Genomic DNA, 21,401 nt, shown 5'->3' with positions numbered 1-21,401 from the left:
GAGTCTCAGGGTCTACCTTAGAAGCTGTCAGCACTCCTTTCTCCCTGCCTCCATTAAATCTCTGTCTCTGGGTTTCTGGCTCTGCTCAGCATCTGTCTTAGCACACTTCAGCTGCTGTCTTCACATTTTGGGTGTCTCTGACTAGCTACTTCCCAGCAGTAGAGCCACAACTTCTCTGGATTTCTGCGTCTGTACACCCAAGTCTTGGTCTTACGGTGTCTCGGTCCCTCTGTGCATCCAAGTCTCTATGCCTCAGTGTCTCCACTTATACTCTCTGAACTAGAGATTGAATCCAGAGGCAGGCTTGCTTACTAGGAAGCTAAAGAAGCGTAAAGTTCAGGGCCCTCACTTGCCCAGGGCTCCTCTGAAGCCCTAGCAATGAGTTTACTGAGTCATGTCTTTTCTTAAAATGCTCTACAAAATCCTATCGGCCCCTATGCTTCGTGTCAGGCTTTCGGTAACTATACACATCCAAGTCTCTGTGTTTCGAGTATCTCTGTAGCCTCCTGTCTCCGCACACCCGAGCCTACGCCTGCCGCTGTCTCTGTCCCGGTGTTTCGCTCCTCCGAGGTTTCTGCCAACCTCAGTTTCTCGGACCCTCTAATCTCTGCAAACCGCAGAGTCTCTCTCGTCTCTCTGGCTTTTCTATTTCAAACTTCGTCCCCTCCCCCGCCCCACTCTCGAGGCAGCCTCCGCCCCGCCAGGCGGCCCAGAGCGGTCAGGTTGGGGAGGCCGGGCACTCCCGCGCTCAGCGCCCCAGACTCCGTGCGTGCTCCGTGCCTGCGGCCTGATCAGGGCAGGGGGCGCAGCTGCCCTTAACTCTTTGCAGGCCGCCTCCACTCGCTGGCCCGAGAGTGGAGACCCGGGTCTGGGGTATGGGATTCAGAGCTGGGTTCGGCGGGGAGCTCACCTCAAAGCCGGAGGGAGCAGCGGAGCACAGCAATCGTGTGGTCGTGGGCAGGAACCGGGCACCGCGTATCTTGGAGGCTCTTACCTGCCCGCCGAGGCGAGCGCTGGCGGAGCGAGCTGCAGGCGAGGCTGTCGGCTGGAGACCGACTGTGTGGGCGAGTGGGAGCGTGGCCCCAAACCCTCCCCGAGGAAGTGAACGCGGGAGCCCGCCCTGCCCGGACCCCGCCCTCGCCCCCCCCCCTGGCAGAGTGCGGACCCCGCCCACGGCCCCCAAAGGCTGCTGCGGGGGGGGGAAGGCCCCGCCCCCACCTCCCGTTTATACTGGAGCCGGCCACAACCCCCATCCCCCAGCCCAGAGTAACCTAGCTCTCCCAACCTTCTAGGCGGTCAGGACCCCGACTCTGCCCCCTCCCTGCAACCTTTGCGGTCTTCTTTCTCTCACCCCGCCCCTCCCGCTCCACCCAGCTGCAAGTGGGAGACTGCAGTATTCAACCCCAGGCAAGAGGTACAGGATCCCGTAGAGCAGGGTCTAGTTGGGGACCAAAGAGTCCTCTTGCCCTCTTTGTTATCACCGTACCCTAGCTTTCCCCCAAGGATCACCTCAGCCTGAGTATGTGAAGGAGGCCTTAATTCAGCCTGGAGGAGTGAGTGGATTCAATCCAGCTGTCACATTTCGGTTAGTGGGGGCCCAGGTGTTCTGTGGAAACATGGGGTGGAGAGGGGCCCCCTGTAGGGCCCTGACCTTCAAAAAGCCTTATTCCACATCTTTGAGTGTCAAAAGCAGACGTAGCCACCTGCCCATCCCCAGCTGGAGCCCGGCACTGGGAAGTCTTGCCTTGGTTTCCACAGTACCCAGGAATAGCTTTGACCTTTGAGGCCCAGGGGAGACCCTAATCCTCTGCCCCAGGATCTCTGGGCTTTTCTGGGAGGGGTGTGAGAAGTGTGAGTGGATGGGGTGTGGCAGAGATGATGAAGGGGAGGGAACCCTCCCCCTTCTACAGTTTCTTACCCTCTGGCTTCCACTCTGTGCCTGGAGTGGGGAGGGCTGGCTCCAGCTATGGACTTGAGGCCCCTTCAGGTGCTTGAGGCCACCCCCCTTGGGATCCTCAGGCTTATCACTAGGAATAAATAGCCTCCCTCTGGGGGAGGAGGGAGGAGACTATGCTGTACAGTTTGCAAAACAAGAGCAACAAACCAACCCTGGAAATAACCTTGGGCATCTAGAATAGAGATTCATGTACCCACAGAAGACCCTCATTCCCTCCTGTGGGCTGAGTCCCACCAAAAGCTCAGGGTAGAGACCCATTTCCTCCCATGCTGGGGCTCCAGAAGACCCTCCTATCTCTGCACCACAGGCCTGGATTCTTCTTCCTAAATTAAATTGCCCTCAAAAGATTTCCTTTCATAATTATATAATTGCTTTTTATTATTATTGTTGTTATCTAAACTGTAAGTTCCATGAGGGCAGAGACTGGTCTATCTCGTTTACCACTGTATTCTCAGTACTTTTTCCAATGTTTGCCACATAATAAATATCTGATGAATGAATGAATGAAAGACACTGCTTCAATCTGGACTTCAATCCCCTAGTTTGGGTCATGTTGTTGTTGTTATGTGCCGTCGAGTCCTGACTCATAGCGACCCCTCCTTGGGTTTCGAGGCAGTATCACTATGGAAGTAGATTGCCCCATCTTCCTTCCGAAGTGTGGCTGGTGGGTTTGAACTGCCAGCCCTCTGGTTAGCAGTCAAGTGTCTTAGGTGCTATGCTACCAGAGTTTGGGTCATTATCTGGAGTCCAGGAAGTGAGCAGCCAGCCTGTGTGTGGGCCCTTCCTCCAGCATTGAGGTCAGCAGAGTCTGGGGAGAGGACTTGTGGGTACAGGGGACACCTAGCCCCGGGGAGTCACTGGCTTGGAGTAGAGGGCAAGAGGGAGGTCTGCTCTGGGGTGAGAGAGAGGAGAAGGTAATAAGCTTTCAGAATTGGAGGAGTTATGAGAGTATTGGGTCTCTGTACTTTTCTCATGGTTTAAATCTCTGTTGAATAGCCTTAACTATAACAAGAGCCAATATTTCCTGAGTTCTTACTTTGCGCCAGTTCCTATCTAAGCACTTTAGATGTAGGAACTCATATGACCATCCAACAACTTTATGAGATATGTATTTTTATCCTCCCTTTAAAGATGAGAAAAGGGAGGCAGAATGACACAACTAATAATGGTAAAGCTTCAAATTCAAGTCCAGACAATCAAATGCCAGGGCCTCTTATGCCAAAAACACAGTAGGTCTTCAATATGTAGTAGTTACCCCACTTTGGAGTTCTGGTGGCACTGCAGTTAAAGCATTCAGGTATTAACCAAAAGGTCAGCAGTTCAAACCCACCAGTAAGCAGCTCTGTGGCAAAAGATGAGGCCATCCGCTCTGTAAAGATTTACAGTTTTGAAAACCCTATGGGGTAGTTCTACTTTGTCCTGTAGTGTCATTATGAGTTGGAATCGAGTCAATGGCAATGAGTTGGTTCTGGTTTTTACCCTTATTCTTCCAAGCTACATATCCTTTCATGGTCAAGTGTTCAGATTCAGTAGCTTGGATTTGGGATCTGGAGGCCAGAGGTTAGGAGAGTTCCTGGGGGTGGGAGACTGGCTTAGAGGGGGACTGTGTCCTTTTCCCTCTCCATTTCCAGTCCCTGATGGGCTCACATTTCCCTACCCACTCTATTTCTGTTGGCCCAGGAGGCCATGCCCCAGGAAGGTCTGGGCATCAGCCACATGGACTGTCTGTTCCTTATCTGTCCTCCCCCTCTGTCCAGGGAACAGGTGTGTCTGAGCCAGGGCTGGAAGCAGAACTTCTAGCATTAGACGACTGGCCTGGGGTGAGTGGGGTCTGGCTGTTCCTTTACCATACAGCCTTCCTGGTCTCATGGTGGAAAGTGTCTTGTCCAGGGTCCCCAGCTGTTTGTCCACCTTGGAAACGTTTTCAAAAGGAGGCCCGGGTGGAACTGACAGGCCTCTCAGGATTTTCTCTGAGTGCTGAATCACTCCCTGATGCCTGTAACCACAAGTCCTCCTTCCCCTAGTGAGAAAACTTCCTTCCTCCTCTGGGTATATTGCTCAGTCTTACCCACTGGGCAGCCTAGAACCCCTGCAGGCCTCATGGCTTAGCAAACATCCTCTTGCAGTTTGCCCAGAAAACACTCTCTTCATGATTTCATGCCTGACAGTGGGTCTGTGAATGGAGAGGATGAAATGAGTGACTTCCATTGAGCATGGGGAAGGGGGCGGAGTAGGATAGAGGGAGACCTAAAATATGTTTAAAGGCTTACTATGTGCTAAGTGCTATTCATTACCTCCTTTAATCCTAATAAGAACCATATGAGGTGTTACTATTATTAGCATCATTTCACATATTAGGAAATGAGGCTCAGAGAGTTTGAGACTGTGCCCCATATCACAAGTCTACAGGTGGTGGGTGCCAGTTAAAATCCAGGCCTGACTCCAGGTCCCCGCAGGGTACAGAGCTATCTTTTTTGGAAGAAGTGCAGGAGTGGCTGGGACTGCCACCTGGTCACTATACCTGATATGTGAGCTTCTTAATCTGGCTTGATATTGACTCTTTTTTTGTCAATGAGATGAGGGCCCACCCAGTGCCTTTGCTCCCTTTCTTCTTCAATCTCTAAGCTAGAACTATCATAAAGGAGCCATGGAAAGGAAATTTTCTTTGTTGGTTACCAGGGGTGGGAGGGTAGTATAAGGAACACTGTTAGGTAAAGACAAGTATTGATTTGGGTGAAGAGAAGGGCAATGAACCAACTATGAGTGATCAACACAGTGGCATTGAGGAAGAGGAAAACAGAGAGGTGCATGGGAAGTACAGACAACAAAGATGAACTCTTTTGCACATATAGTACTGCATTATCAGTGAAGGCAAACATTTGATATACTAGTAGAGAGATGGGTGGACAGGCTGAACTATTAGGTATGTCTATGCAAAGGGTAGTGTGCCCAAGACTATGCCCAAGACTATGTATAGAGTTGGAAGACAATGTTTCTACAAGTGTATTGGTATGTTCTGTAAGAATTCCCAGGTATATAGTAGAGCTGACAAAAGACAAGGTTGTAGTCACTTCTTGGCCACAGCCAGCTACCTAGAGGGACTGAGTAGTTGGACCTGTGGGCTCAGGACTATAGTCACAGGGGACATCAAGCTCAATTGACATAACATACTACACAAAACATTGTTCCATACCCTACTTTGGCAAGTAGCGACTGGGGTCTTAGAAGTTTGAAAGCAGCCATCTAGATGCAATGATGGGTCCCTCCTTGTCCAGAGCAAAGAAGAATGAAGAAAACCAAATATTCATGAAAACAATTAGTCCAAGTGACTGGTACACCAGGCGATCCTCAGTCTATTCAACTTTGAGATCAGAAGAACTAGACCATGAGACCAGAAGAACTAGATGGTGCCTGGTTACCACTGTCAACCACTCGGAAGGGGATCTGTGTAGGAGATCCTGGATAGAGTGGGCAAAAATGTGGAACAAAACTCAAAATCATTTGGTTAAAAAAAAAGGGGGCCAGGTTTGCTGGTCTGATAGAGCCTGAGGGAACCGCTGAGACTATGGCCCCTAGCTGCCCTTCAGGTCTGGAATTGAATCCCACCTGTGGCTTCCAGCCAAACAAAAGACAGGTATATGAGCTGAACATTTACATTAGATAGATACACTCCTTGGAGAGAACAATCAATGGGGAATAGAAGGGCTGTGTATGCACCGGGAGACAGCTTGGGGGGCAGGAATGCATGGGAGGGAAGGACATAGGGAAGAGGTAAGTATGGGGAGAAAGTGGGAGGGGAGCTGTTGCATTGTGGTAAATTGTAGTTAATGTCCTGAGACAAAGTGTATGTGAGCTGCTGTATAGAAAGTGAATTTGTTCTGCAAACTTTCACCCAAATCACAATTAAAAAAAAAAAAAAAAGGAGCCATGGAAAACCTTCAGGAGTAGGATGAAAGATATTTGGGTTCATTCAACAATAAACATCTGTGCCCCTACTATATTTTGGAGGAAGTACAGTCAGAAGCCTCCTTACAAGTGAGGATGGTGACAATTCATGTCTCTTACTTGGGACATGTTATCAGGAGGGACCAATCCCTGGAGAAGGACATCATACTTGGTAAAGTAGAGGGTCAGCAAAAAAAGAGGAAGAGCCCCACTGAGACTGATTGACACCATGGCCACAACAATGGGCTCAAACATAATATTGTGAGGCTAGCACAGGACTAGACAATGTTCTGTTCTGCTCTACATAAAGTTGCTATGAGGTGGAGCTGACTTCATGGCACCTATCAACATCAATACTATGTACTAGACATTGTGGGGAGCTCTGGTAGCATAGTGCCTAAGGCACTTGACTGCTACCCAGAAGGCTGGTGGTTCAAACCCACCAGCCACTCCTCGGAAGGAAGATGGGGAAATCTACTTCCGTAGTGATACTGCCTCGGAAACCCAAGGAGGGGTCACTATGAGTCGGGTCCAACTGATGGCACATAACAACAACAACAGACATTGTGCAGGGAACCAAAGTTATCATGGTTCTTCTAGTTGTAGCTCTTCCATAAACTAGTTGTATGTTCTCCCTTTAGACTAGCCTTCTAAACTGTCCTGTTAAATAGTCACTAGCCAGTATGACTTTTTAAACTTAGTTAAAATAAAATAAACAGTTTATCTCCTTAGTTATAATCCCATGTTTCATGTGTTCAATAGTCACATATGGCTGGCTAGTGGCTACCATATTGGAAAGTACAGATACAGAACATTCCATCATTACAGAAAATTCTATTGGACAGGGCAATCTGGAACTTGGTGCTGCCTGGGAAATGGGGATAATAATTACAGTAAAACCTGTGAACACTGGAACCTGTGTAAGGCAGAAACCTGTCAGAGAATGAAAACTCAAATATTTTTCACTAGAGAGCAATAGAAAAGGGGTAACTACACCCTATCAAGGGCAGAAAACTTAAGAGACCTGGGAAAACAAGGCAGTCTCATCAAGTTCTGGCTCTTACAGGTTTTACTGTAACACATGCCCTCATAGAGTTGATTGTAGGGTGATGGCTGGAGGCAGGTAGTGGTGTAATTTATTAATTTACAAATATTAACCGAGTGCCTACTGTGTGCCAGGCATTTGCTCTGGACTTTGGGAATACAAGCAGCAAATAAGACATGATCTTTGATCTCATTGAGGTGACGTTCTAATGGATATGTATGGAACTGGAGGTGTGTGTGTAGCTTTAGCCACTATGCTACCAGAGCTCCCATGTGTGTAGCAGCAGAAATAAATAAGAAAACAAACAAAAACACCAGACTATGTTTTGAAGAAAATAAAACAGAGTGATATGATAGGCTAGGGGTGGGAGCTACTCCATCAAATGCAGTGGTGGGGAAACTCCCTGTGAAGAGCACATTGGAGCTGAGATCTGAGGGACAAAGAAGAACCAGCCAAGTATCAGAGGTTGGGGGTTCCAGGAAGAGAGAAAAACAATTGCAGAGGGCATGAGGTAACCATGTGCTTGTTTGCTCAAGGGTAGCAAGAAGGTCAATGTGGCTGGGGAAAAAAGGAGTGAAAGGAGGCTGGGAAGGTAGACGATGGCCAAATTATGAAGGGTCTTGTCTTCTAATGGCAAATGACAAATGACGTGGAATTTTAGGCTCAGGTCCATAGGCAGGAAAGGACTTTTCACACAGTAGATCTCAGCTGCTTTTAACTGTTTCATGACATTTGACCTATGGGACTAGCACCTCTGGGGATTGAAGAGATGAATGATATCCCCAGAGCTCCTTAGCTGGAGGGGTGACCCCTGTCATGAGAAATGAGCACAATTACAGAACTGACTGAAGGTCACCTTCACATGGTAGACAAGAAACCAAAAGCCTCTGAAATGTTCTGCGGTCTCTAAGACTCTCGTTAGCCTCAGAGGCAGGTTTAATGATGAGTATAATACAGTGAAACTTGTAAGAGCCAGTGAGATTGCCTTGTTTTTCCAGGTCTTGCAAGTTTTCTACCTTTGACAGTGTGCAGTCACCATTTTTCTGTCACTCTCTATTTAGTGAAAAACATTTGCATTTTCTTTCTCTGACAGATTTCTACTTTAAACACAGATTAGAGCTTTCACAGGTTTTATTGTAGCTCCAATTTATTGTGAACTTGCTAAGAGATGAACCCTGTAGTAAGCACTTTGTTGTTGTTAGGTGCTTTCAAGTCAATTCTGACTCCTGGCAACTCCACGTGATAGAGTAGAACTGCCCTATAGGGTTTCCTAGACCGTAATCTGTCTTGGAAGAAGTACAGCCAGAATGCTCCTTGTACAGGCGAGGATGGCAAGACTTGTCTCACCTACTTTGGACATGTTATCAGGAGAGACCAGTCCCTGGAGAAGGACATCATGCTTGGTAAAGTAGACGGTCAGCAAAAAAGGGGAAGACCCTGAAAGGGATGCAACAATGGGATGAAACAGCCAATGATTGTGAAGATGGTGTAGGACCAGGCAGCGTTTCAGTCTGTTGTACATACTACAGACTGTAAGTCAGAACCAACTTGATGGCACCTAACAACAATTTTTACTAGAGCAGGTCACCAGGTCTTTTCTCCTGAAGAGCCACTGGGTAGATTGGGACTACCAACCTTTTGGTTAGCAGCCAATACTTCACTCTTGCGTCACCGGGGCTTCTTTAATAAGCACTTTACATCTCATTTAATCCTCACAACAATCCTATGGGTGTAGTATTATTACCTCCATTTTACAGCTAGGTACACTGAGCCTGAAGGAGCCTTGGAGGCACAACAGTTAAGTGCTTGTTGCCAAAAGGTTGGTGGTTCAAACCACTGGTGGCTTTGTGGGAAAAAAAGATCTGGTGATCTGTTCTGGCAAAGATTTACAGCCTAGGAAACTCTTTGGGGTTAGTTCTATTCTGTCATATAGAGTTGCTATGAGTTGAAATACACTCGAGGGTACACAACAAAAATAACAAACTGAGGCTCAGAGAAACTAACTTTGTCTTGATTGGTAGCAGTTAGGATTGGAACAAACTTCCTTGATTCACAATCTTAACCATTACATGTACTGTCTCAGACCCTCATTCAGTCAGCCAGCCTTTCCCTAGGGATGTGAGGGATTAAGAATTTTATAACCATTGCCATTAGGTGATTCTCTTCTAAGTGGTATATTACAGATAGGACCACTTAAACTGTGAGCCACTTGACAGCCCTATGAGGCAAGCAGTGCCTGCTATTTTTAACCTCGTTTTATAGATGAGAAAAACGATGCTCATTAAAGTCAAGTGATCAGCAATGAGTCACACAGCCCATCAGAGGCCGAGTCAGGTTTGGTTTTAAGATCTCTTGTGTATTTAGAGTTCTGGTGGTGTAGTAGGTAAGGCATTGGGTTGCTAACCAGACGTTAAGTGGTTCAAACCCCCCAGCTGAGGATTTACAGCCTTGGAAACCCAATGGCGGTCGCTGTGAGTCGGAATCAACTCCACCCCAGTGGGTTTGGTTATTTTAGTTTTGTCTCTCTACAGAGTGCAAGTTTCAGCATACAGTATTTGAGTGTGTGGGGGGAACAACAACAACAGAAAAGCTCCTGCCCTTAAATGTACCGCGTAAATATGGCAACCAGAGCTGAGGAGTAGGTGACTGCGCCTGCGCAAACGCCAATTCCCAGCTCGGCCAGCTGGCAGTGCCAGCCACGTGTTCCCAGGTGCCAACGCGGAGCCAAGCGCGAAGCCTAGATCACCGTACACGTGACCAAGCTTTGGCGAATAAGAACTGTAGTCACGAGAGTAGGTCTAGGACACTACACTTCCCAGAAGAAGTCTTCGGTAGGCGCCTTGCTACTGGAGGTATTTCCGGAAAATCAGGCACTGGATAGGTTGAGAAGAGTAAGTGGGCGGTTCTAAGCAGCTGGAGGCTCGGCCTGTTTCCGGCAAGCTCACTGGACGCGGCCTCTGAGACGGTGCGGCGTGGTCGTGTCTGTTGAGCTTTTCCTGGCTTGAGCAGATATGGCCGCGGCTTTTCGGAAAGCGGCAAAGTCCCGGCAGCGGGAACACCGAGAGCGAAGCCAGGTGAGACCACATAGGCCCCATGAGCGCTGGCCTGTGGCCCCCTGAGCTGTCTTGCCCTGGCCCCCTTCTCCCAGCCTCTTACCCCCCATCCCCAATCGTGGTCCGGTTCTGCGTAAATGTTGTCTGTAAATGTATACTAACAAACAGGCGTGGCGGGGGCTTGGGAATAAAAATTTGTCGCTCTCTTGCTAGGAAGTTTAGGGCACTGTCTGTACGGGCTGCTTCCCAGTTTTGGGGTATAATGAAACGCATGCTGCCGGTTTCTGTGCAGTAATTCAGTGAGAGAACGTGTGTGAAGTGCTTAATCTTCCCTGAGGAATTTGAGATCGAAGATCACACAGCTATTAAGTGGCCCGGCTGGGATGAGTATTTATAGCTAGTGGTTGGCTCTTCCCCCTTCATGTTGGTTTTGGTGACTGTTGTTGTTCTTATGTGCCGTCGAGTCGGACCTGACTTGTAGCGACCCCTCATTGGGTCGCTACGAGTCAGGTCCAGTGTTTCCGAGGCAGTATCTCTACGGAAGTAGATTGCCCCATCTTCCTTCCGAGGAGTGGCTGGTGGATGTAGGGAGTGATTTTTTATATCTGGTATTACCATGATCGTACGAGGCTTTGTAGTTCATGATGATCTTCCACATGTACTTTTGCATGTCCCTTATTGTCAGTGTGCGTGTTTTCCGTCCCGTTATACAGGTGAGGAAACTGAGGTCTAGAGAGCAAAAGGGACTTGTCCGTTCACAAAAAACAATTTCAGACAAAATAAACAATTACCAGATTTCTGTAGTGGATGTTTCTGTAGGGAGATTGAATAGTACACTTACTATGCAGGATCACTTTGTGCACCCATCTGCTCTGGGAATTGCATAATAAATCTTATTCAGAAAGGCCTTCAGAGATACCTGGCCCAACATCATTTTACAAATGGGGAAGAAAGGGGAAGGAATGTATCTAAAGTCGTTCAGTTGACTGATGGTATAGAACTAAAGCCTCTTAAAATTTTATTTTTTATTTTTAAAATTTTATTTATTTGGTTGTTGAGAGAATACACAGCAAAACATACACCAGTTCAGCAGTTTCTACATGTTCAATTCAGTGACACTGATTACATTCTTTCAGTTGTGCAATCATTCTCACCTTTCTGTGAGTTGTCTTCCCCCATTAACATAAACTCTTGAGGTTCCTATCTAATATTTCTAGTTGCTGTTGTCAATTTGATCTCATGTAGTTAGTTCTTAAAAAGACATAATGCTCTTAGAATCAATGTCATGAGATAAAGTGTGTGTGAACTGCTGTATGGAAAATGAATTTGCTCTGTAAACTTTCACCCAAATCACAGTAAAAATTAAAAAAAAAAAAGACATAATGCTCAAGGTAGACCTTTTTACTTGTTAAGCAAAACCGTTTAAGAAGACTTCAGTGGATATGTTTGGTTTAAGGTTTAAAGATTATTTCAGGACAGTAGTTTTAGGGATTCATCCAGCCTCTGTGGCTTTAGAAAGTCTAGAGTCAGTGAGAATTTGAAATTCTGATAAGCATTTTACCCCCCTTAATCAGGATTCTTCCACAGAATCTTTGATCATAATGTTCAGTAATGGTGACTGGACACCATCCAGTTCTTTTGGTCATGGCAGAGGAGGCAGTAGGAAGCAGTTGGCCTGGTACTCCATTTTCTTCTCCTATTCCTGATTCTCCCTCCTCTTTTGTTCCAGTAGAAGAGAGACCAGTTGTTATGCCTTGGATGAGAACTAAAACCTCTTGACAGCAGTTTAGTCTTCCTGCTTAGTAGCATTAATCAGACATTTATTGTGCCCTTGCTGTGTGTTCAGTGGTGTGCTGGGAACAGTTGTGTACTTTGCCACCTTGCTCGGGAGACTTTGTCAACTTATCTATAAGTAATAATAGCTATAAATGTTTACTGTGTGCCAGAGCCGAAGGGCAAAGTGCCTTACCCTATGATCTCATTTAACTCTGACAACCATTGATGGATGCAGGTACTATTATTTTTTCATATTTGCAGATGAGGAAACTAAGGCTCTGATTGTTGTAACGTGCTATTGAACCTACTCTGACTCATAAGGACCCTATGTATAACAACGAAATGTTGCCTGAAAAGATAAGTAGTTTGCCCAAAGACTATAGCATACACCAAGTGTTTTGTTTCCAGAGGCTACCAAAAGGTAAATTAAGAGACAGCTTTATAAGAAGTGGTACAGAAAAAAATGGGAGTTTGAGTGGAAAGTGTAGAGGTGATGAGAGAAGCACCATGGTGAAACTTGTTGGACTAGGAAGGAAATGATAATAACTGTCCCTTAATGAGCACTTACTATGTGTTAGGCAAAACCTTGCGTGCTTTACAAGGATTATCTCATATAATCTTACAGCATCCATATGAGGTATATGTTATTAGCCTAATTTTACAAATGATCTGATGCTCAGAGAGATTGAATAGGGTCACAATTTTAAGTATCAATTTGGATTAGTAGAGAAGGGAGAAAGGACTTTCCCGGCGGACCGTGAGCATGGCATGGGTAAATCTGTTTGAGAAGGAAGGGAGGGTCTTTATGGGAGAGATGAGGAGGCCATGCTGGAAAGGTGAGTGAACTCACTGAGAAGGATATTCTCTGTTTGGATCAAGTTTGGGCTTTAGCCTGTAGGTCCTTCAGTGAAACAGTAGGGGAGCCATTGAAAATAGTTTGCATGGAGAGTGTGTATATAATGTATACAATGCTTCACATGTAGTGCCAGGTTTCCTTCTATAAAGCAGATGTACATTCAAGTAGACATGATAGATTCTAAGATTTCTGCCTCATGTTGCTCTTTCGACCCTTGAGTTTTCTTTTTTAATTTTTATTGTGATTTGGGCAAAAATTTACAGAGCAAATTCATTTTCCATACAGCAGTTCATACACATTTTGTTTCATGACATTGACAGCAATTCCCCATCATGTATCAGCTCTCTTTCTACATCGTCCCAATAATTGCCTCTTCCCTGTGTTGTCCTTTCCTATGCATTCCTGCCCCCTGAGCTGTCTCCTTGTGCCAATACTGCCCTTCTGTTCTCCCATGATTGATCTTTCTAAGGAGTGTGTCTACCTGGTATAAATGTCCATCCTATATGCCTTTTGTTTGGCTGGAAGCTATGCGAGTGAGTTCAGTTCCAGACTTAAAGGGTAACTAGGGGCCATAGTCTTGGGGTCTACTGTTGAGTTTTTGTTCTGTACTCTTTGCTTTGTCAGTCACCGTTTGTCTTGTTATAATTAAAAGAAAATTATTAGAGGTGGTTTTGGGTGTTATTTAAATATTTAATTTATTGTAATACTTGAAGGAAAAAAGATGAGAAGGATGGCTTAAAAATCCCACCAAAATTATTATGCAAATTTAAACAGTAGAGAAGTGTACTTCTGCACAAGATTACTCAAAGCAGAAGAGGACACAGTCTAATGGGGTGGTGAAGACTGTGCCACCACGTAGAATTGCTTCTAGTTGTAGCTTTGCCATTTTGCATTCTGTTCCTGGGGAAGTCATTCTCTAAACCTCATTCCCCTTCTGGAAAATTTCAATGACAGTAGTGCCTGCTTTACCTACTTTTCATGGTTGTTGTGGGATTAAGTGAGATTGTAAGGAGTTTATCACATTGCCTTAAAACAGTAAGTGGTTAATAAATATGGCCTGTCATGATGGAGTAGGCAAAGCATCTAACAGACTGATACATAGCAAGTTCTCAACAAAAGGGAGCTTGTAGAAACATAATACCAAGATTTAATTCTTGTATTCTTTATACTGTTCAAGTCTGCATATGTCATACTTGGTTTTCTCTCATACCTGTACCCACCCCCCAGGCTGATGGTAACTGTAAACATGTGCTGGGCACCTGCTGTGTGCATTTGCAGGCACTTCTACTTACAAAGTCTCATTTCATCCTCACCGAGGAGCCATGGTGACACAATGGTTAAGTACTTAGCTGGAAACCTAAATGATGGTTTGAACCAAACCTTCCTAGCAGCTCTGCAGGAGAAAGACTGGCCATTGGCTCCCATAGAGATGACAGTTCATGACCATTCAGAGGGGGATCTGTGTAGGAGATCCCGGATAGAGTGGGAGAGCAGTATGGAACAAAACTCGCTATCATTAAAAAAAAAAAGGACCAGGTTTGCTGGTCTAATAGAGCCTGGTGGAACCCCTGAGACTATGGCCTCTAGCTGCCCTTCAGGTCTAGAGTTGAACCCATTCCCGTGGCTCCCAACCGAGCAAAAGACAGGCATATGAGCTCAACATTTACATTAGGTAGATACACTCCTTGGAGAGATCAGTCATGGGAGAATAGGAGGGCTGTGTATGCACAGGGAGACAGCTTGGGGGGCAGTGGTGCAGGGAGCGAAGGATGCAGGGAAGAGGTGGCTATGGGGAGGAAGTGGGAGGAGAGTGGTTGCATTGTGGGAGATTGCAGTCAATGTCATGAGACAAAATGTATGTGAACTGCTGTATAGAAGATGAATTTGCTCTATCAACTTTCCAAATCACAATTAAAAAAAAAAAAAGATGACAGTTCAGAAAACTTTATGGGGCAGTTCTGCCCTGTTACGTGGGCTTATTTTGAGTTGCAAATTGACTCTGTGGCACCTAACATCAACAACAACATAAATCTGTGACGGAGGTATTATTATTCTCATTTTACAGTTAGGAAACTGCAGCTCAGAGAAGTTCAGTGAGTTGTCCAAGGTCACAGATTATTAAAAGGTAAAGCTTGGATTTGAACTTAAGTCTCCAGGCTCTAAATTTAGTTCTCTTACCATAGTTGCCTCCCTGTTACTATGTTTTCCCTTCATAGTAGTTTATAAACCCTAGGATTAAGTTGGTAGTAATTTTAGTACAACTGGCAACTGCTTGTTTAGTGCCGAGTCATTGTTGTCTCTCTCTGTCCTTAATAGGCCAAGAAACCTACTATGGCAGTGCTTGTGACCTCTCTGTCACCTACATGGTCTGTCTATCCTTGGGCAGAGCCCAGCTGGGGGGAGGGGAGGGAGCAGGGTAACAGGTTTGGCTCCAAGGAGTTGGATTTACTGAGTACTCTAGAGACTCTTATTCCCATCAGGTATCATGCAGATTTAAGTATGTGTTTACTGAGAAAACTAAGCACTTTTTTTTTGTCTTCTAGCCTGGCTTTCGAAAACATCTGGGTCTACTGGAGAAAAAGAAAGATTACAAACTTCGTGCAGAGTAAGTTCAGTCTTTTTGGTGGATGTGCTGCCAAGACAGAGTAGTCTCCCTGCGCTGGAGCTGAATTGCCTGAGTGTCCAACAGGGGATAATTTCCTGCCATTGAGAAAATGGCCAAAGCCTTGGCAGCCTGTCAGATACTTTTCTGTGACCCTAAGCTTCTCTCTTTGTTTAGACAGAGTGTTACTTATTTAATTGTAGTTGCATTATGACTTTTTTTATTATGTTGCTCCAGATCTTTTTCACATAGTGACTTTGATTTGCCTCTGCCTTGGTGTGTGAGCCAAAACTTGAATCTTTTTTTCTCCCTTTTTTGAAGTTCAAGATATAATCTGAAATTCCGGTTGTTGAGTCTCTATGACATCACCCTGTGTGTGGTGTGGAATGAAGAGATGTGAAAGATGGATTCATGAGGCAGAGCGTGGGTGATAATGAACTCTGAAAACATTTTATAAAACAATTATCTCCATTCTTCTTCTTTAGCACTTTATTTGCAAAATACTTTGTAATTATTTGTTAACCTTGCATGTCAGCTGAGGTCCTTCTTGTACTTCTTAAGCAATGGAGTAAGTGGATTGCTCTGGGTCCCAGAGTTTAACGGATGATAATAATAATAATTGAGTGTGATACTGGGCCAGGCACTGTTCTAGGAGATTTTCAGTATTTACATTCATATTTTCCTTCTAGTAATTTTCTGGGATGAAACCTAAAAAACTGAACCTGTTGCTGTTAAGTTGATTCTGACTCTTAGCAACCCTATAGGACAGAGTAGAACTGCTCCATAGGCTACTGGGACTGATATCTTTTCAGAAGCAGACTACCACATCTTGCTGCCATGGAATAGCTGGTGGGTTTGAACTGCCAACCTTTTGGTTAGCAGCTGAGTGCTTAACCATTATGCTATCAGGGCTTATAATTTGCTGGGATAGGTTACTTTTATTATCATCTTTATATTACAGATGAAATTGGGGTACAGAGTGGTTAGTTAACCAAAGTTATTCAGCCAGAATTAATGAAGTCAAGATTTGAACACAGTGCCCTCTCATTTCCTCAGAGTGGCTCCAGAGTCCACAGTTCTAGTCATTATGCTATATTGCTTCAGAATCTGACAAAGCTTGCATCAGAGCCCTAAGGAGTTTTTATAGGTGCTTTATTTGGTGTTTCCGTGTAATGATTTAAATGGCATTAAAACATACATGGGATAACCAGACTCGCTGCTGTCAAAATTGATTCTGACTCATAGCGACCCTGACTCATAGCGACCCTATAGGACTGAGTAGAACTGCTCTAAGAGTTTCCAAGGCTATAGATCTTTACAGAAGCGTCCTGTCACATCTTTGTCCTGAGGAGCAGCTGATGGGTTCGAACTGTTGACCTTTTGGTTACAGCCCAGCACTTAACTGCTATGCCACTCAACTATATAAGCCAGAGGGCCCAGTGACTCACACCCTCAAGGTTTTTGGCTGTGGCTAAGAAGTTATCATAACTTTGTCACGTGTTAGCTTTATTATATATATGGACATTATTACAGCACATACAAATACATACGTAGAAATATTATTTTCCAAACTAATATAAGGTCATGTGTATATTCTTTTTTGCCTAGCCCTACCTGATCATTTAGCCTGTCTACCTATGTATCCACCCGTATATTAAGTTTGTTATTACTGATACGCTTTGGCTTTTTTTGAGTTTCATTTTGTGTGAACTTTTAGGTTCTTGTGAAGTCTGCTTATTGTGTTCTTTTTGTAATGAACTTTGTTGACCCTATCTAGTGACTACCGAAAAAAGCGAGAATACCTCAGAGCTCTCCGAAAGAAGGCTCTTGAAAAAAATCCAGATGAATTTTACTATAAAATGACTCGTGTTAAACTCCAGGTGGGTGCTTAGTTGATCAGTCAGTGTTTTGAGCTCCAACTGTTTGAAAATAGGGACTGGGGAGAAAGTGGAGAGGAACGATCTTTGTCCTTAATTAAGCCCCTCTCCTATTGGGCCAGGTGCTCTTTCTGTTTCTGAATGTGAATTGTTTTATGCCTTGAGTTGTACTGAGGGTGGATTATTGGAGGTGCTAAATTTTATGTGCATCTCAGGGGCCTGGTGCATTGGATTTCTATTAGCATACAGCATTGGATTGCCTTTGTTTCAGCCACGGACTATGCAGTACTAAATTAGTGATTTTCATCTAATAGGGAATGTATGTTTTAAATTTGGATTTTAGGATGGAGTTCATGTGATTAAGGAGACAAAGGAAGAAGCAACTCCAGAACAGCTGAAGTTGATGAGAACTCAGGATATCAAATATATAGAAATGAAAAGAGTTGCGGAAGTTAAGGTAACAATTGAAACTCTGTTCTGATGTCTTTAGTTGATTAAAACAGGAAATATAAGTCCATCATTCTCAAGTTATAAATTGATTTCCTCTGGCATTGAGAATCGTCAAGTGTGCTTAATTGTGATAATGAATTAGAAGTACAGTCAGCATTGTAGAATAGAAAGAGTTCAAGTTTGGGAATGAGACAGAGTTAGGTTTGCATTTTGACTCTCCCATTTACTCACCCCATGATTATGAACAAATTAATCTCCCTGAGGCGGTTTTCTCATTTCTATCTCATAGGACTGTTGTAAGGATTAAATGAATTTTGTATAGTGCTTAGCTAGCACTACCTAAATTTGAATGTTCCTTTCCTTTAAAAGAATGAATCAAACAAATTCATTGCTACCTGGTGACAGTGATATGAAATAGTTTAAACTTTTGGAATTCATTACTGATACCCCAGAAGAACCCAATATAAAGTGAGACCATATCCTGTATTCTAGAAAATCGAAAGACTAAAATCAGAGCTCCATCTGCTGGATTTCCAGGGGAAGCAGCAGAATAAGCATGTGTTTTTTTTTGACACCAAAAAAGAAGGTATGAAATGTTGGAAGGTTTTTGGGATGGAGTCTCGTATATTGATTTGTGTTGTTTAGAGACAGACTTTGAACATTGCTTTACGGACTGTCTTGACTTTTAGTTGAACAGTTTGATGTTGCAACTCACCTGCGAACAGCTCCAGAACTAATTGAGAGAGTCTTTAATAGACCCACAATAGAGACCTTGAGGAAGGAAAAAGTGAAAGGAGTTACCCTTCAGACTCAATTTAAGGTAATTTTCTTTTTATTCTTCAGATTTGAGTTTAGGGGAATCTAGGTCCCTTTTCTCCCACTGCATTTAATATAATTATTTGTGGAAAACTCATTAAATTCCCTTAGAAAAGGGGAAGGAGAATTTGATTATGGGAATGGAGATGGAGGAGGGGTCTATGGTTTTTGAGATTGGAGAATAGGTAGCTTATAGAGGTCAGGAGCTTAGGTTCTGGCCTTAAGATCTGGGTTTCAATCCCAGCTCTGACCCTGTGCTTTAATGCTTTAAACACATGCTAAACTTTTTTTTTTTTTTTAAACACAGAGGAATGAGGGAACACCAAGGATTAAGGGATTTGGTATACCTTGATAATGGACCTTCTTCAGTGATGATGAATACACATACCAAAAGATCTTTATTATGCTCATGATTACAACCAAAATTTTGTCTTTGACTTCCTTATGGTGCTTTCCGCCGCTATAACTGGGTTTGTGCAGAAGACATGCTTTTTCTCAAAGCCTTCTGGAGTTGAACTCTCACTTCTGACTGATTCATTTAAAAAAAATGCTGTCAATGTGTTTCAAGCAGACAGCTGTTCTGTTTTGATTTGAATCATTTACACCGCATCAGCTTTGCTTCCAATGTTTAATTTCACAGCAGTTTTCTCTAGCTCAGAGGCAGCTAAAGTTGCTTTAGTAATATAAATACCCCTAATTAGTTTGACTATATTGGGTAATCTCATAAATTTGACAGTCTGTGCAATAAAGTGAAAACAAAAGCTGTCTGAAACCACTGCTGTGAGACTGTGTTAGAATCGGTGAATTGTTTAAGTCTGAGGCCCAGTACTGTTCCCCTTTATGCAGATAGCACTTCCAGCTGAGGAGCTGGCTGACTACTGTTCTTGTGATAACCCTGTTTGTCAATTAGTTGTATTTTCAATTAGCTGTGTCACTGACACTTCTCAAGAATTGTGGTAGTCCCTAAAGAAGTTAATATCCCAAACTCCTGTATAGAATAGTTGATGACATAGCTTTTGAGATAGGAAGGTTTGGGTCTTGTCACTTTTGTCTAGCAGTGTTGTTTCTTTTGATTGTTCTCTGTAAAGCAAAATTATTTTTTATTAAGGGGTTGCTTGTGGGTGGATTACAAGAGAATTTAGTCTGTAACCTGGAGAGGGTGGGCAATCCAAGAATGGGCTCTAGGAGGTCTGTGAACAACCTCCCCTTTCCATAAACACACACACTGAAATTTTGTGCAAATGGATGTATAGTTTGCACACAAATGTACATACGTATATACATTTATCTCAAGAAAGTATCCAAAACCTTCATCAATTTTTGAAAGGTTGATGATTCTCCAAATTTGAGGAGGGGGTCCTGGTCATGCAGTGGTTAAAGTGCTCAGCTGCTAACCAAAGGATCATGATTGGAACCCGTCAGCTGCTCTGTGGGAGAAAGGCAAGGCAGTCTGCTTCCGTAAAGATTTATGGCCTTGGAAACCCAATGGGGCAGTTCTACTCTGGCCTACAGTGTTGCTGTGAGTCGGAATTGATTTGATGGCAGTGGGTTTGTGTTTTTGTTTTTTGGTCTTTGAGGAGTTATTAGCAGTGAAAAATCTCAGGTCAACTGAAAAAATCCTGCTCCCTGAGTACTGAGGTTCTTAGTCTCCAGCACATAACAAGGTGGCCCTTCTGTTCCTCTCCATTCACTTTGTGTGGGGTTTCTGGTACTTATTCATTACCTGCCATCACATTAGGTAACCAGGAGCTCGGACAAGCAGCTTAGTGACTAGTGGAAAGATTCCTGGCTTTTGAGAGATTCAGGACAGTGCTGACTCTGCTCCAGATGAACCATGCATCCTTGTATTAAAAGCCAAGTTATTTTTCTTTTCTGGATCTCAATTTCTGCATTTATAAAATGACAGGTGTCAGTGAGATGGTTTCCAGGATTCCTTTGAGTTCTAAAATGTGATGTTTCTAAAATGGACTCTATACTGTCATACTATGCTGATTTTGGAGTGAGGAAGGAGTTGATGGAAACCATTCATGCATTTAGGCTTAAGTGGATTAAGAAACATTTTTTTACTTACTTTTATCCTTTTAATTGTTTTATTGAAAATGTGTATGTTTCTTCTGTAGCGGCTAGCTAAAGAAAGGCAGAAGCAATATAATCATCTGAGCCAGCGGATTGAGCGAGAGAAGGAATTGTTTGTTGTTGCACAGAAAATTCAAACGCGCAAAGATCTACTGGTGAGGAGAGAGAAGGCTTAGGCCTTTATTCCCCACCCCACCCCCTTCTTGTAAAGGTCTTAACTGAGACTGGATTTCAGCTGTGTGTAAATCAAGCCCAGTGAAAATGTCTGCCCCTCAGGGGCAATGGTTTGAGCCAGTGTCTGTTACTCTGACAGTGTTGAAATGTTTCTTGATTAAGAAGGTAATAAGGGGGTTATTAGTCAGTGCTTTGGAACAGCAAAGGGTAGGATCGGGTAGCATATGAACTTTATAGCTTATGAGCAGCTATCCTTAACATTTAAACAGGTTAACAAAACAGTGCATGTCACTCATTGGTGTTTAAAAATAGACAACATTGTGTAGTTAAATAGCAGAGCTAAGGAATCTAAGATAGCCCTTTCATATTATTATCATTTCTCTAAATGTCAAATTCTTTAGCTTTGCAGATTACTTAGGTCAGCCTTTCTCAGCCGGGTTCCGTGATAGAACCTACAAAAAATGATTTAAATACCTTCCTTAGTTTTCCTAAGAACTGTCCATAGCTAGTACCATTGTGGATGCTCCAGAGAGAAGTTAATTCGTTACACACAGTCGGTGCCTTAGGGCATTAGGGCTTAGTCTCTTCTGAATGAACATTGCTGTTTACTGGTAACCTTTGTATTTTTTTATTTTTTTGTAGGATAAAACTCGGAAGGTGAAAGTGAAGAGTGCAACAGTAAACTCTCCGGCTATTTATAAATTTCAGAGTCGTCGAAAACGTTGATGAGCCTTGTTTTCCTGCATGGACAAGAATTCTGTACACCCCCCCCCC

General features: G+C 43.9%; 1 protein-coding gene across 1 annotated transcript; it reads left to right on the top strand.

Moving 5' to 3' along the window:
* The first annotated feature begins 9,958 nt into the window (after positions 1-9,958).
* On the top strand, positions 9,959-21,353 carry UTP11 (UTP11 small subunit processome component). Its single transcript, XM_007947613.2, has 8 exons — positions 9,959-10,021; positions 15,176-15,237; positions 17,012-17,114; positions 17,455-17,568; positions 18,054-18,147; positions 18,251-18,381; positions 20,498-20,608; positions 21,270-21,353. Exons 1-8 carry the CDS (start codon positions 9,959-9,961, stop codon positions 21,351-21,353), a joined length of 762 nt encoding a protein of 253 aa, XP_007945804.1.
* Positions 21,354-21,401: the final 48 nt, after the last annotated feature.

The sequence above is a fragment of the Orycteropus afer genome, unplaced genomic scaffold (genome assembly GCF_000298275.1).
Source record: "Orycteropus afer afer isolate SDZICR_OR568_19922 unplaced genomic scaffold, OryAfe1.0 scaffold00192, whole genome shotgun sequence".
Classification (NCBI taxonomy): domain Eukaryota; kingdom Metazoa; phylum Chordata; class Mammalia; order Tubulidentata; family Orycteropodidae; genus Orycteropus; species Orycteropus afer.
Note: the sequence above shows the minus strand (reverse complement) of the source record. Positions and strands in the feature narration are given on the sequence as shown.